General features: G+C 35.8%; 1 protein-coding gene across 3 annotated transcripts in view; it reads left to right on the top strand.

The window, feature by feature from the left end:
- The window catches only part of WDR17 (WD repeat domain 17), a 100,984-nt gene that overhangs the window by 41,245 nt on the left and 43,456 nt on the right, over window positions 1–16,283 (top strand). For all 3 annotated transcript variants that reach the window (XR_006886659.1, XM_046648634.1, XM_046648635.1), the window contains exons 6-9: window positions 5,185–5,436; window positions 7,646–7,768; window positions 10,447–10,631; window positions 13,712–13,880. Coding sequence is in view for 2 of the 3 variants with exons in the window: in XM_046648634.1 (XP_046504590.1) it covers window positions 5,185–5,436; window positions 7,646–7,768; window positions 10,447–10,631; window positions 13,712–13,880 (729 nt within the window). In the remaining variant the exon portion in view is untranslated. The remainder of the gene's footprint in view (window positions 1–5,184; window positions 5,437–7,645; window positions 7,769–10,446; window positions 10,632–13,711; window positions 13,881–16,283) is intronic.

Below are 16,283 nucleotides of genomic sequence, written 5' to 3'. Positions count from 1 at the left end.
TTTCATTTTAAAATAGTGGTTGTGCAAATATTGTCCAGCATTGTGCTGATTCCAAATAATCATTCGAAGTGAATGTTATTTATAAGGCATTGTAATACATTTAACTTAGCTGTGCAGATTTTAGTTTGTTAACCCAAATCAGTCTTTTGTCCCATATTTTTACTTTTCTAACTCAATTCTTTATTTCTGAACATTTACTAAGAAAATCGCCTGAGGAACAAGGACACACAGCTGGAGTATATGATGACTTACTAATACCACTCAAAACCCTTTGCCCACCTGCTTGTAAAGTACCACTTGGTGCCACAGCTCCTTAGCAAGGACTGAATGAAAGGATCTGAGAAATTATGTTTATTTTAAAAATGTAAACAATAACAAAATGTATAATGAGAAAAATTCATACATTTCATTCTCCGTTCATAAATAAGTAATGCTAATATTTGAGAAATGTTAAAAAGCACAATCCTGAAAGTGCTTTTTCAAGATTAAAATGACTGCTTTCACAAAACATACTACATTCAATTTGTCTGAAGTTAACAAAGAAAAAAGAAATTGAAATTGAACAGATGAAATTGTGAAAATTCAAATACATCTTTCTTAAGGGAATGATCTTTCTAAAATTTTTTTTAAAAAGGATATATAAAACATTGATACATAGGGCTCTTTTATCTTAACTACATTTTAAGCAGGATCTATTATTTACCTTTTAAAGGAAGATAAAAATAAATATACATACGCTTCCTGACCACTTCCCCTCTCCGCGCTCCTTCTGGTTGTACTCATTTAACACGGGGACAGTTTCCTTGTTTTAGATTTGAATAGGGAGAGATCAATGATGGTTTCTTGCCTCATTTGGATTTGTTGTCTCGAACTCCTTGGCCCGATCTGTTCATTCTCTGCACGGGGAGCAGATTCTGATCTACACAGTTAAGCAACATAATTCACAGACTTTCTCTGTCTTGGTGTAGTGAATACCGCTTCTCCCCCTGTGCTCTTCATCTCTGGCGGTTTTCCTCAGTACCAGGGAGGTAATTTAGGGTAAAGATGTAGTTTAGGGAGAAGATGGCTGTGTGCTGTGTGGTCCCAGATCTCTTTAGGGACACTGCCCTCTTCTCCCCCTGGCTGGCCTGCACCCAGAGATTTCGTGAGGGCTGTCACACTTTCTTTTTGGGGAATCTGTGTGCTGCCCGAGCTTGGAGGAGGATAACGAGGAATGTGCTCTTATTTTGGTCCAAATTTCATTCTCGATATTTTTCATATTTTGTAATTTGTCATTGTGGCCAGCTCCTTTTTCATGGACTAGGGCTTTCTTTTCTTGCTCTATTCTTGTTATTGGGCATTTTGGAAGGTTTTAAGCCATAAGACATGGAGACATTGCATCACGTATCTAAGATATAAAACATTGAGTCATCATATGCTTCTTTTGACAGAGAAAGGAGGGAGGAATAAAGGCCTCCTTTGCTTCTCTCTTTCCTAGGTTTACGTCAGGATAGAAAGCATAATATTTCAGCGGTCTGTCCTATGTGACTTCCAGAAGAGGCCCTTGTTTCCCAATAGCTCAGTCTTCCCGGTGTTAAACAGAGTAATCTGTGCACCTGTACCCACATCGTCAAGTGTTATTTCTCGGAATCCACCCATGGCTTAGTTTGCTAGGGCCGCCCTAACCAAGTACCACTAACTGGGTGGCTTAGAAGAACCGAAATTTCTTGTCTCACAATTCTAGAGGCTAGAAGTACAAGATCAAGGTGTTGGCAAGGCCGCTGAAGGTACTAGAGGAGGATCTGTTCCAGATCTTTCTCCTAGTCCGGTAGTTCCTTAGCTTGTGGCAGCATAACACCAATCTTCACATGGTATTCTCCCTGTGAGCATGCATGTCCTGTGTCCAGATTTCCCCTCTTTATAAGGACACGGTCATATTGGATTAGGGTCTACCTAATGACCTCATCTTAACTTGATTATCTACAAATATCCTATTTCCAAATGAAGTCATATTCACAGAAACTAGAGATAAGAATTCAACATCTTTTTTGGGGACACAGTTCAACCCAAAATAACCCAATACAGACTGGTTGACCTCCTTTATTCCATAAGATTTTTTGACAATGAATATACATGAAACATTATGGAAGGTATAATCTTGCTATGTATTTTCCTTTTGCATATACATGAGCTAATGAGTCATGAAGGAAACACTACTTTTTAATTCTGGTACTACATTATGAATTGTAAGTTTGAAAGTTTGAGACTGTTAGCATTAATTCTAGCATTGTTACATTTTTTTACTTTTCCCGAGGAGTGATCGCTCTTACCTTCTGTTTTTTGTTGGTGTGGAAGATTGGCCCTGAGCTAACGTCTGTGCCAATCTTCCTATATTTTGTATGTGGGACGCACCACAGCATGGCTTGATGAGCAGTGTATAGGTCTGCTCCCAGGATCCAAACCCACAAACCCCAATCTGCTGAAGCAGAGTGCAAAAACGTAACCACTATGCCACCAGGCCAGCCCCGACCCTTGCCTTCTTAATGACTTATTGACATCACAGATGGTTCTGTCTGTGTATCACAAGATAGAATTTCTGTCTCCAAGTTCTTGCAGGAGACTCTGCTCTCAGTCTCTCTGCTGTCCAGTCTTTATCTCTCTTGGAAGAGAAAAGAAATATTCATGGAAGGCTGCCTGCAACAATTTGGTTCATCCATCATTTTAAATCAGTGGTTTTTCAACAGTGCTTAGTATGTTTTTATATTTGTGTGTGTGGGCTGGGGGAGGCAGTGGGGGGACTCAGCAGGTGATCCAGCCAGGCTTTATGCCTTGGCTCCCTCTCAGTCTGAAAGGCACCACTCTATTCTCTATTATGTACGGCATTTTCATGTAAAACTTCTCATATGAACAGAGAATTCTAGGGCCAAAAACGTCAGGAAACTACTGCTTTAGCTGTTTCATTACATTCTTGGACAAAGCCAGATCATCAGAGAATTTTTTTTGATCTCCCTAATAGAAATCTTTTAATTGAATTGACTTTGGTATTTTCCCAGGTATGTGCATTAATCAAATTTGCATTGTTTTATTTCAGAGATGTTATTGATGACATTGTCCCTGTGTAATGCTGTGTTCCTCTTCTGAAAACACACAAGACGTTTATTTCTGGTCTCAGTTCTAGGAAAATTTGAGCTTCTCCTGAGCACAGTTTTTTGTTTGTCATTTTGTTTTATTTGTACCCTGTGGACACTAGGAATTGTGTAACCTTTCATGATTTCTTTCCTCTTTGCTTTGGCCACCTGATCTCAAAATTAAAATTTGGACAGCTGTATAGTTTACACATTGCTCTCATTATTTCATCTTTCAACAATTTCCCTTACTCCAGTTTTTGTTTTTCCTACAGAAATTGTCAACCTCATCTTCTTATTGACTTAATCATATCATATGCTTCTATCCATTTCTAACAACACAAGTTGCCTGATATGTGTATTTTATAATAGAACATAAATAATAATAAAATAAATAAAAAAATGTTATCAGCTGTTGTTCTAATGACTGGCTATAAAATTTTACAGATTTAGTTTTCTATCTTTTATAATAAAAATGTTGATACCAGACAGAACAGAAAGCGATGACTATAATTCATTATCATTTTGACTGTAAGCGTGGGCCTTTGTAGCAATGTGATTTAGATATTACAGCGTTTGCGTTGCAAATCTTCCCGTGTTTTGTATTGCTGTTTTAAATTTTTCTTATTGTTTTTTATTTTTTTTCACATGCTGGGATATTTTAATAAACCATGAATAATAACTGGCACATGCAAATACCTAAAAGTTACTTAATAAATAGTACAACTTAGATTAATAAATCATTTTTCTACCTCTCTCTGCCTTGTAATGATCAGCTATATTAATATTCATTGCTGTTTGGTATATCAAATAGCAATTTAGCAGATTCTTTTGGGAAAGGAGAAGCAAACTTTTCTTGATGGTTATTGCAAAAATTGATAAAACCAAATAAAAGAAGGCTCGCATGCACCTTCTATGATTATATATGCAAAAATTCTAAATGCTACTTATTTAACAATAGCATTATATTTAAGGAATAATATATTCTGATGAATTTAATCTCAAGCCAGAAACTCTAAGGTTTTCAATTCACTTTACAAATATTTTATATATCCAAGGAAATCTATGTTTTGTGCTTTCATAATCTGATATGTTGAAAAACATTAAGTAATGATGACATTGCAGAAAGAACTATGATATCTTTCGATTGTGTTATTTTTTAATAAACACTTCTTTTAATGTTTGTAATACTTAGGAATAATTGATACTTTTTGTTCAGATTGTAGTGTCTAAACTTAGTTGTTTCCCTGCCTTCCTTCTGAGATTGAGAGGACCAGCTAACTGGAATCCCACATGGTCCCTCAACATTTTTTTCCCTGTTGCTAGTTGTGCATGTAATTTGGAAGGAACGAGAAGATTGCTTGATGATCCTCTGCTTCATTTAATCCCGCTTGTTTTTTCTCCTTATTTGTACTGGGCATCAGGAGTGATTGATGATTATGACGAATGACGTGTTGAGTGAGAAAGGCGTGACAGGAAATGTTGGTATCTGTTGCTATATGCCCCGCTGGTCTAAGCGCTTTACGCAACTAACTCACTCAATCTTTAAAACTCGACGAGGTACGTATTGTTATATTCTCCGTTATAAAAATGAAAAACTGAGCGCACAGAGATTAAGTGTCTTGTCCAAGAGCACAAAGCTACTAAGTGATGGAACTGGGATCTGGACCCACGGGTCTGCTCTAAGTCTGTGCTTTTAATCCCAACACGAAGTTCTTCCTTTCAATAAGCACTTCCTATCCCTGTGCTCTTGTAACTCAGCGGCATCGTAGTTGTTGACAAGATCACATGTATTATTTGCCCGTGTCTTTTTCTCACAGCTTTTCAGTAGCAAATAAGAAAGACGTTCAGGGTCCTAGAGATGGCCAAAGCAAAGTGGTTCAGTCTGACTTTCATCTTTGGGACAAACCCTACTTCCCTTGTATCCACATGTCAATTATGACTTTGCATAGAAATGCCAGATTTGTATTCCACGTTCTCTCAGACATCAGTGGTATGCAAGGAGAAAATGTGTATGATCTCATTTATTAGTCTTTTTTGGGGAATTTTGATTAAAATAATTTTCTTTATATTTTAATAGGTAGTAAAAGTCAGAAACATGTTTTGAGACCTGAATCTCTTGAAGGGACAGATGAAGAGGACCCAGTGACAGCCCTGGAATGGGACCCACTGTCTACTGATTATCTGCTTGTGGCAAATTTGCATTATGGCATTCGCCTAGTAGATTCGGAATCACTGTATTGCATAACAACATTTAATTTCCCCAGTGCAGCAGCTTCTGTGCAATGCCTGGCCTGGGTTCCCAGTGCTCCTGGGATGTTTGTGACTGGAGGTAAGTTTCCTCTATTCCCCAGAGTTTTAAATATGTGTATATTCTTTAATTGAGTCAGGGAAGTTATACTCTCTGATTGGTTAATTTTGTGTAAAACATTAATGTCTCAAATATTATCATTTATTATGTAAATGCCTACTTTACTTTTATTTATGCTGAATATCATTAACATAATGAGAAATAAAAATGAAATTAAGGCCCAGTTTTCCAGGTTCTTGATAAGAAATTGGAATATATTATATATGTTCACACATGTACATGTCTGTGTTTGTGTGTGTACAAAAGGCAGACCATTCAATTTCAGGCATGGCGGGATGACGGTAGAGGTACTGACCAGAAGAACAATGTGTCTGGATGGGAACTCTGTTAGGCTCACTGATAAGTTTGACAGTCAGTGACCATGTATGCCCAGGTAGACCAGGCGTTTTCAACCTAAGTGGAAAATGAAAGTAGAGTTTATCACCATGGGTTGAAAGGATGCTCCATCATGCTTTCCTAATCATGAGAGAATTAGCAAAGCTAAGTAGTGATGGGGGATGGGAAGAGGGGGGAGTTGAAAACAGTAATTAGAAATTAAATGACTACTTTTACCATTTACTTAGGTTCAGAGCGAGGTCTCTGAAGAGACAGAGGACTTTCAGTGACTGTATAAATGCTTCTCATATTTGCTTAGTGTAAAATAAAAGACAAAGAGTTTTTATCCTCTTGATGATTTTAAAGAAATTCTTTACTTCTTTGAGCACTTACATTACCCAGGGAAGCAGATGGATTCTTATCTATATATTAAGATTGCTTTTAATTTCACAAGATATAATTAAGGATAGACATGGGAATTGTTTAGGTATTATTATTATTGAGATAAAATTCACATATCATAAAACTCACCATTTTGAAGTGGACAGTTGAGTGTGTCTTTTTGTTTTAAAGATTGGCACCTGAGCTAACAATGGTTACCAATCTTTTTTTTCGTCTTCTTCTTCTTCTCCCCAAAGCTTCCCAGTAAATAGTTGTATATTCTAGTTGTGAGTACCTCTGGTTGTGCTGTGTGGGACGCTGCCTCAGCATGGCCTGACAAGTGGTGCCAAGTCCGCGCCCAGGATCCGAACTGGTGAAACCCTGGGCCACCGAAGTGGAGCACATGAACTTAACCACTTGGCCACAGGGCTGGCCCCGGTTCAGTGGTTTCTATATTCACAGAGTTGTATAACCATTACTGCTGTCTAATTCTAGAAAATTTCATCATCCCCCCAATAAACCCCATACCCATTGGCATTCAGTCTCCATTACCCCTCTCCACAGCCCCTAGTGCATACATGTATGTACATAAACTGCTAGTCTACTTTCTGTGGATTTGCCTATTCTGGATGTTTCCTAGAAATGGAATCATTCAGTATATGGCCTTTTATGTCTGGCTTCTTTGACTTAGCATAAAGTTTTCAAGGTCCATCCATGTAGTAGCATGTATGAGTGCTCCATTCCTTTTCATGGGTGAATTATATTCCATGGAGTGCACATGCCAGATTTTGTCTGTCCGTTTATCAGTTGATAGACATTTGACTTATTTACACTGTTTTGCTATTATAAATAGTGCTGCTATGAACATCTGTGGACAGGTTTTCACATATGTTTATAATTGTTGGATGGATATATAGGAGTGCAATTGCTGAGTCCTATGGTAACTCTTTTTAATCATTTGAGGAATTGCCAGACTGTTTTCCAAGTGGCTTCTATAAAGGTGGGATTTGGAAAGGAGGGGACTTTCTTATTGGTCCTCAGGTATATCGGGTGGTCCTTGTTTTGCAGCAAGTGAGCAGTTTACAAACATTTCAAATGAAGAAAGGGTATTTTATGTTAGGGGTGGAACTTTTTCTGTGGCTGGCTTTCCTACAGCAAGTGTGTCAACGGGGTACTTTTTTGTGCTCAAACTGTCTTAACGATCTTTGTAGGAGAAAGCTGCCAAAGCAGGCAGTCTCTCACCCTAGAAGAGGATTTGGAACAGAAAAAAATAGTAAAATATGCCAAAAGTTTAAAAGTCGAATAGCATTTCAGCTGTTTCTTTGTATTATTGTACAATGTTATTGTTAGAAGAATCTCAATAAGTGGTGCTAAAAATCTTGCAAGTTGAAGTTTTTGTTGATACTTTTATGTCTGGACATTTCATGTTTCAAGTACAATTCATTGACAGAGCTCTTTTTCCCGATCTGACTAGATTCTCAAGTGGGTGTTTTGCGCGTTTGGAACGTTTCAAGAACAACACCTATTGATAATTTTAAATTAAAGAAAACAGGATTTCACTGCTTACATGTACTTAATTCTCCTCCAAGAAAAAAATGTAAGTGAAAATATCATCAGAAATTAATATTTTAAGATTGTATTTGCTGCTATCAAATAAAATGACTGATAGAATGATATAAACATATTGAATACAGTATGCTAATGAAAAGCAAATTTTTAAAAATAGTCTTTGACAATATATGTAGTAAAGGAACTATCAAAACCACACAATATCTAATATTACTAAATTGAAAATATTTAGAGCCAAGTTGCATTTTTAAAATTCTGTTAAATAAGATATATCTCAAATTAGCTACATGGGGAATATGAAACAGTGATATTGCTGAAAATAAGAAAAATCAAGAGAGATGGGATTAAATCAAATTGGTCTGAACTAGGATACTTTATGTTTTAAACATGGCTCTTTTACAATCTGTATGGTTTATAACAAAGTTAAAATGGCCTAAATATTCAAAATATAGGATCTAAAACATATATTCCATGTTTGAATACCAGTTGTCACTGGATGAGTAGTCAGTATTATGGATGTTCTTTGTCTTCTTCATTTACTTTTGTGTAATTTTTCTATTACCTTTCATTGCTTTAGTAAATAAGAAAAAATAAAATACACTTAGGCTATAAAAGAAAAAATCTGGAATTGTAGGAGAGGTTTAGGATTTGAATTTTTCTTAAATATGAGGGAAAAGAAATTGCCTTCGTGTTGAGTCAGTTGTGATTTCTCTGTGTGGGTGGCAGTGTTTTCATTTTTGTGTAGAACATAAAAACCATGGGCTGTGGACTTTAGTGATCGAGTAATCTCGATTTATTGATTCCTCCTTCCTCGATACTGTCTGTAATATACTAGATAATTAGCAAAGGCTATTCAAAGTAATGTTATTTTGGTTAGTGAATTTAGTATTTAATTTAGTGGGCAATGGCAAGCAGTAGAAAATCTCTATATGTGAACTTCCAGCCTTTTCACAAATTTGGGCTTTTCTGTGGAGTCCTAATACTTCTGAATCCTGGAGACTGGAGGGTCTCGAAACATTAGGACTGGAGAAGTTATACAGTGGAGCCCAGTGTGTTGTTGATGCATCCTGCCTGTTTTTGGAGTTATTTGTTTCTTTGTTTAGTTGCTATTGAGCATCCATTTTGGGATGACTGAAATATCACAGATTCTCTTCTTTTGTATTCTTTTTCTTCTTAGAAAAAGTAGTCCGTGCCCATTAGAGAAAAATCAGAAAATATAAAGAAGCACATTCCAATCTTGTCTTTCTTCTCTTTTCTTTTCTTTCTTTCTTTTTTTTTTTTTTTTTTTCGTGAGAAAGATTGGCCCTGAGCTAACATCTGTTGCCAGTCTTCCTCTTTTTGGGTCACCAGAACAGCATGGCTTGATGAGTGGTATAGGTCCACACCCAGCATCCAAGCCCGAGAACCCAGGCTGCTTAGGCAGAGGGTGCCAAGCTTAAGCACCATGCCACTGGGCTGGCCCCCAATCTTGTCATTTTTGAGTAATTCCTTTCAGGTTCCCCACTGTTAGAAATCTAGTTTTTCCCCCCATTTTTTATAATGTGACAGAAACTGTGGAATAAGAAGAACTATGTAAAAATGAAAAATTTTAAATGCAGATATACTTGCCAAATTCTAAAAAAAAGATGAATTATGGATAGATAGGTGCATGAAGGGTGTCAAAACCCACCCATATGTCAAATATTAGAAAAACCAATCATGATCATATTAATTTTAACCACACTGCGAGCAAATTTTATTGAACCAAATGTGTCTTTTGTTATTAGTAGTTCATTCTGGTTTGGTCTTCCTGTCATTCTCACATTCTCAGAACTGAGTATTATCCAGATGAATGCAATAAGGAAGACTATATGTATTTGAATCAAAAAGAGAATATACTGGGAAATATTTATCTGTATTCCAGTGTATAATTAACATAGATTGGTCTGATAATTTACAGTGGTATGATTATTTTGAATTATGTTTGCAAGAGAATATTTACATTCTAAGGAAAAGCTTCTTGAAGAAGAGAAAATAGGGAATAAAGAATATACATAAAATAGCAAAACCAGGGGCCATTTATATAATTCAAAGTTGGAGAAATGGAAGTCTATGAACGGTAAAAATAAAACTGAGGAAGAAGCAAGAAAAATTGAGGTGCGAATGTATGTCAGACTGTTGTGAGTCTTAATTTGAGGTGCCAAATTGAAGTGAATTATAAATAATCTCAAAAATAATTATTTTCATTGGGTTAGAAATTAGTGGAAGAGAGTTCTTAGCTTTAAAAGAAAAAAGTCCACATGCATGTGTGTTTGTGTGTGTAGAGGGGATGTAAGCTATTATATCAGCATTTTGAAAGCAGGTTCTAGTTCAAAAATAATCGTGCTGTGCTTTAATTTTTAGGGAGATAAGAAACCAAATATTCACAACATATTGTGATTCCTCACACGCTAATTTTCATCCATTTTGTTCCACCTGAACTTCTACACAGTCCTTTTCAAAGTAATATCCAATTTTGTCTCTATGTATATATGTATATATTTTTAGTAATGCTGCAAAAGTACTTCTGTGGCAGAAAATCTCATCCTTGCTTAATGGTTCATGGATATAAATTCTGGATAAAAGAAAACAAAGGAGCAGCTTTATAAATAAGCCCTGTAGTTTTATTCCAGCATATGGGAAGCTCTTGGCATAAATGTTTACTTGCTTATTCTTTTCCATTTTTAGTTTCAATTCAATCTCCAGCCAGAAATCATCACACATCCTCAACAAGTGAAGCACTTCCACCCCCAGCTCTGACACAGAATCAAGCGTTTTCTCTGCCTCCTGGTCACGCTGTGTGCTGTTTCTTGGACGGGGGGGTTGGCCTGTATGACATGGGAGCCAAGAAATGGGATTTCCTTCGGGACTTGGTACGTCTGTAGCCATTCCTTCTTTTATCCACAAGGCTTATTTTGTGTAAGCTCATGATGTGTACATTGACTTACATATAAATATTGTTAAAATTATTTTTGTAGAGAATCATATGTTAGGACTTTATCTTGGTTGGCTGAAACATTTTAGAAAAATGTATAGAATGATGACAAAACTATTAAAATTCTTTAGATTTTAAACATTAAACTCCTTTAAATATTAATATCCACTTAGCTTATCATGAGTACTCTGCATTTGGTAGTTTTCCTGTTTTTGTGTGGACCATGTAAATTCTGAGTATACTGTTGGAAAATTACACTACTGTACTATATTTTGGAAACAAAGTGAGAAATAGAATATTCTTTCAGGAGGAAGGATGAGTCCATCTCTGTCAGTTACTCCAAGCTTTACTGTTTTTATCTGTGAAATGAGCAAGATTGGATTAAGTGTTTTCAAAGACTCATTTCTATTATGGAATCATTATAATGGCTCTATGATTCTATGAACTTCTATTCTTATGATCTTTAAGCCTCTATATGAAATAGAATGCAGCCTGGCTGTGGACTCACATTTTTGTCTGCTTTTGTTCTATGCTTTATCCCCAGTACCTAAAACTAGTGCCTGGCACATAGCAAGACTTTATTAAGTTTTGTTGAATGAATGAACGAAGGCGTCTAATAATGTATATTGTGTTGTAATTAACATTTGCCAAGAATCATCCCCCTTAATTCTCCCTAAATCAGAGTTTATAAGAATGCCCCTTTTTCGTACAAGTTTGAACTAGACTGATGTAAACATTTAAGAAAATTTTAAATGTTAATTGATTTTCTGTGGAAAAACTTAGAAAAGGAGTCTAGAGCTATAATTGCCCTTGTAAAAAAAAGAGGAAAGAATCAATAATGCTGTATCCTTTCAGAACTAATTTAATTTGGTCTTCAAACTAAAAAATTGAACTATGGTGAAAATAGTTTCGTAATAATGTATAGCTTAGTCACTTTAAAATATTTCCTTTGTAGATATTCTTTAGATTATTGAATTTTCTCTCCATGTAAATTCTTTCCTAGTATAGCAAACTTTTTCTATACTTCAAATTACCATAAATTAATTTACTTTTAAAAAAAATTATGAGGGAAGAGAGAAAAATATGAGAATACATTTAAATCTATAAAAATTTATATTAGCAAAGGCAAAGTCATGCAATCTAAATTCAATAGATTTTCTATTGAGTGTATATCCTCATATTAAAATATGTTTTATTTTTAAAACTATGTTAAGTATATAATTCTAATAAAAATTAAAATATTCCTTAATGATAAATTATTTCAGTGGCTCTTCTCACTTTAAAAATATCTGCCAATCAGAAGAGAGTGATTTTTTTCCTTATAATTTCTCTCATCCTTAACACAGACCCAAATTTGAGATTACTAAAAGTGCTTCAAGAAGAAACATCTGACTCTGATGTGTTGTGTGCGTGAAGCATCTCCCAAGATTTCAAATTGCATGGGATAAGAAAAATCTTATTGATGTACTTTCTAAAAGGTGTACTTCCACATGAACATTTGCTTGATTAAAATTAAGAAAAACGCTTCAAAATTTTCCCTTCATCCCCACCTTCCTCCTGATAAGAAGAAAACAGGGGCTGGCCCGGTGGTGTAGTGGTTAAGTTCGTGCACTCTGCTTCTGTGCCTGGTGTTGGCGGGTTCGGATCCCCAGCACAGTCAATCCATGCTGTGGTGGCATCTCACATAAAATATGGGGTGATTGCCACAGATGTTAACTCAGTGACAGTCGTCCTCAAGCAAAAAAGAGGAGGATTGGCAACAGATGTTACCTCAGGGTCAGTCTTCCTCACAAAAAATGAAAGAAAAAAGAAATATTCGCAATTTAGTTCTTACTATATGATTTTTCAAATTTTAAAAATGAAATTTGAAGGCACAGCAGTGAACTAACATTTAAAAACACACATACAGGCAGTCCCTGCTGTAAGCATGTTCTGAACATTGGAAGTGACGACCTGGAACAGCTCCAGCACGGTGAACCTGGGACTGCACCAAGCTCTCTTCCCTCTTGCGAACTTGGCCGTTTTCTGTCCTCTCCCTCCCACCTGAAGGGGAGACTTGCAGCTTTTGTGCAGCCTCCTGAAGGTGGTGGCTTCTGGTATCAATGGAAGGACACTGTGTGTACAGGACTCCCTCTGTGCCTTTACTAGAGAATCTGAGAGTAGAAGGTTCTGTCCCTGGGCTCTAAGTGTCTCTGGATCTCTCTAAGATCCAGCATGTTATAGTTTCTGCCACTTGGAGTAGGCGTTTCAATTCCAATTTCCCAATGTTTGGGAGAAGACAAGTGGTAGCTGGCTATTTATGACAGATTCTTAACAGATTTTCCCATAGGCACATAGTCATTAAACTCTGCTTTACAAGTGTGTGTTTACATATATTTGTATAAACCACTTTACAGTTTCGTGGGATGTTCAGATCCAAATCACCATGTAACAGGAACAAGTATTTCGAGTTCCAAAGAATAAACTTGCTAGAAAATTTTGGAACAAGATTCATTAAAAATTGAGGCCATGCCGAATTCTTCTTATTTCTGCCAAAAATTGTGAAGTTCTTTTGGAGTATGTCATTGGTATAAAAAAAAGGAATAATTGCATTAAAAAACTTTTAGTTTCAGTTTTATCTTGGTCTTTTAGTATACTTTCAGAATGACATAGTAACTATTAATAGTTCATTGCTTTAGAAATTTCTAGCATAGTATCTGGTATATGATAATCAGAAAAGGTATGTTTTGCATTGAACCAAAGTTGGAAAATGAGACTTTTCAACATCTTTGTATTTAGTTGCTGAACTGAGGAACTGTGGCTGAATAAAATCTAGGTCTGTACAAAATGGTACAGTACTAACAGCACAGAGACCGTTCCGTCACAACGGTGATTCCACTTTTGTATGTTTTGGATTGCCTAGATATTTTTGCGTTAATATTTGGAAAACCCATAGCCACTTGATTATACATTATGGTTTGTTTATTAATAATGTGAGTTTCCCTCAGTAGCTGTGACTTTTTAATGCTGCTTTCCTAGGGACATGTGGAGACTATCTTTGACTGCAAATTCAAACCTGATGATCCCAATCTTTTAGCAACAGCGTCGTTCGATGGCACTATCAAAGTCTGGGATATAAACACATTAACAGCAGTGTACACTTCCCCAGGGAATGAAGGGGTCATTTATTCCCTCTCATGGGCTCCAGGTAAGAAGTATTTAATGAAAATCAGGAATGCAATTAAAGGAGTTTCCGAACTTTTTCTTCCTCTCAATGCCATCTTGCTCCAAATGATCGTAGAGGCAAATTAACACCAACATATTTGTAGGTTCCGTTTTTGTGGGCACAGGCACTTTGCTTTCTAGGCCCTTCTATCTGACATCATCATATAGAAAAGCCACAGTAACTCAGCATGATCTTGACCCAGCTAATTTAGCTGCATGTGCATAGGTATGCCTTTAAAGGTATAACACGTTTTACATCATAGAAGTTTTCCTTAAAATTTTCATGTGAATCAAATATATGAAAATTAAACATTTATTTTCTAAAAATTTCAATACATATCTTTCCCTGATACATTTGTTTTGTAAATTCAATGATTATGTATCATCACAGTTCGATGGTGACCATGTAATTCTGTATAAATCCCACTTTTGTAATATTGAAGGACGTTTATGCCATACTATCATCTTTGATCTCAGAAAGGTGCTATCTTTGCACCTTCCTGTACATAAAGGAGAGAAGAGATGTCCCATGAAATCTTTGACATTTTCTCCCAAACCATTATTTCTCTATAATAAATAATTGTACACACTTAAATGATTTTTTCACTTTATAAAGTATGTAGAGTGCTTTAGTTATTGATCCTAATAGTAACATATTTAAAACCTACGTATAACCAGGATATAGCTTATTTTTTTATCTTATCTCCTCTTATACAGGGATTTTTAGCCTTAGATTTATGAGCTTTCAAGGGTTTTAGACATCTTCAGAGACTCTGGGAATCTCTTGGAATTTTACGCATCATTTTTAGCTTATGTCGTATGTGCCTGTATCTGTCAAGATTATCATAGTAATCAGGTTTTCAGGGAGGTCCATGAGACAGAAAAGGTTAAGAGCCAACCACTATTTTATGGATCACTCATCGCCTACAAGGAGGAGGAGGTCTAGAAAAAGTTTTACTTCCAAATCTCAATGACACTTGTTCTTTTAAGCAGACCACACTTAGTGCCATTATAAATATAAGACTAATTGAAAAAAAAAATTACCTGACTAATTAAGAAGTGGAGCAAAAAGAGAACTAATAGTTCTCTTACCTGCTCCCTTCTTCACATCCATCTCTCTTTTATTTTTTTATTGTGATGGCCAATGTTTATTAAAGAAGATCTGAGATCAGAGAGGTTGAGAAACTTCTCCAAAATTGTAAACATAGCAAGTAGTGATGGAACCAAAATTTGAACAAGTGTCAGTTTGACTTTTAAGCTGTGCTCTCCATCCTTGCAGTGTGCATCTTCACAGCAGGCCGCCTGGCTAGCAGTATGGGAATTGGACCCACCAGTGCAGTGACAGCACGGCAGCAGCTGTTAGCTGAACATTCTGCCTCCTACAGGATGTATATAAGTCTCAAACCTAAAACTTAAATAGAAATTGTGACTGTAAAAACCGTGGTTTTGAATCATAACGCATAAGGCCTAAGCTTACTTAGAGCATTATTTCATTCTCTACCTTGAGAATTTGCCTCAAGAAAGTAAAAAGGTTGGGAAGTCGAAATTCTGTGATTTTTTTGAAATGTGGCTACTGCTGAGTCACTGTCTTTAGAAAGTACAGGTGAACTTTAAAAGATGGATGAAGGTTGACATGAATGGAGGTAGACTAAGATACAGATTTTGCCTCATTTCCTCTATTTTTAGAGTAGATATCACAGGAAAAGAAAAAAAGCATGCAAATAAATATGAAAACTTCTCCCTAATAATTTAAGAACCCAAATGGGGAGCAGAATGAAAATACTGGAGATATGCTGAGGACTTATTTTCTTAAGTCTTTATAATCATTTACCACAAAGTAATTCCTCTATATTTTCACTCCTGGATAGCAGATGACAACTGTTCTTCCTTCTAAGGGAGAAAGCCTCTTCTGTGACTGCCTTGCAAAAACCACTTAAGTCCTTGACCACCTACTAACTTAACAGCAGTTTGATTTTCACATATTTTTAAATTTCTTCAAAACAAAGAGCATGGTTTATATTTTTAATAGAGAAACTGAAATTTTCCGTGTGTCCTGTTTACAGAAATACTTTCCTAACCCTAAAAAAAATTACTGGTTGGCCAGAAAAATGTAAAACTGACTGGATATGTGATAATATTGAGGAATTATTGATAATTTTTGTATTTGTGATTGTGATGGTTTGGTTATGTTAATAAAAGAGACCCTGTCTTTTAGACCTCCATACTGAACTATTTTTTAATGAAATGATATAATGGCAAAGATTTGCTCCAAAAAAATCAAGTAGGTGCTATAGACAGAACCAGATTGACCATATTCTGATAATTGTTGAAGCCGCATGATGAATATATTCATTATACTGTTCTATCTATATTTACCTACATTTGA

Source organism: Equus quagga, chromosome 22 (assembly GCF_021613505.1).
Source record: "Equus quagga isolate Etosha38 chromosome 22, UCLA_HA_Equagga_1.0, whole genome shotgun sequence".
In the NCBI taxonomy this organism is placed as follows: Eukaryota; Metazoa; Chordata; class Mammalia; order Perissodactyla; family Equidae; genus Equus; species Equus quagga.
Note: the sequence above shows the minus strand (reverse complement) of the source record. Positions and strands in the feature narration are given on the sequence as shown.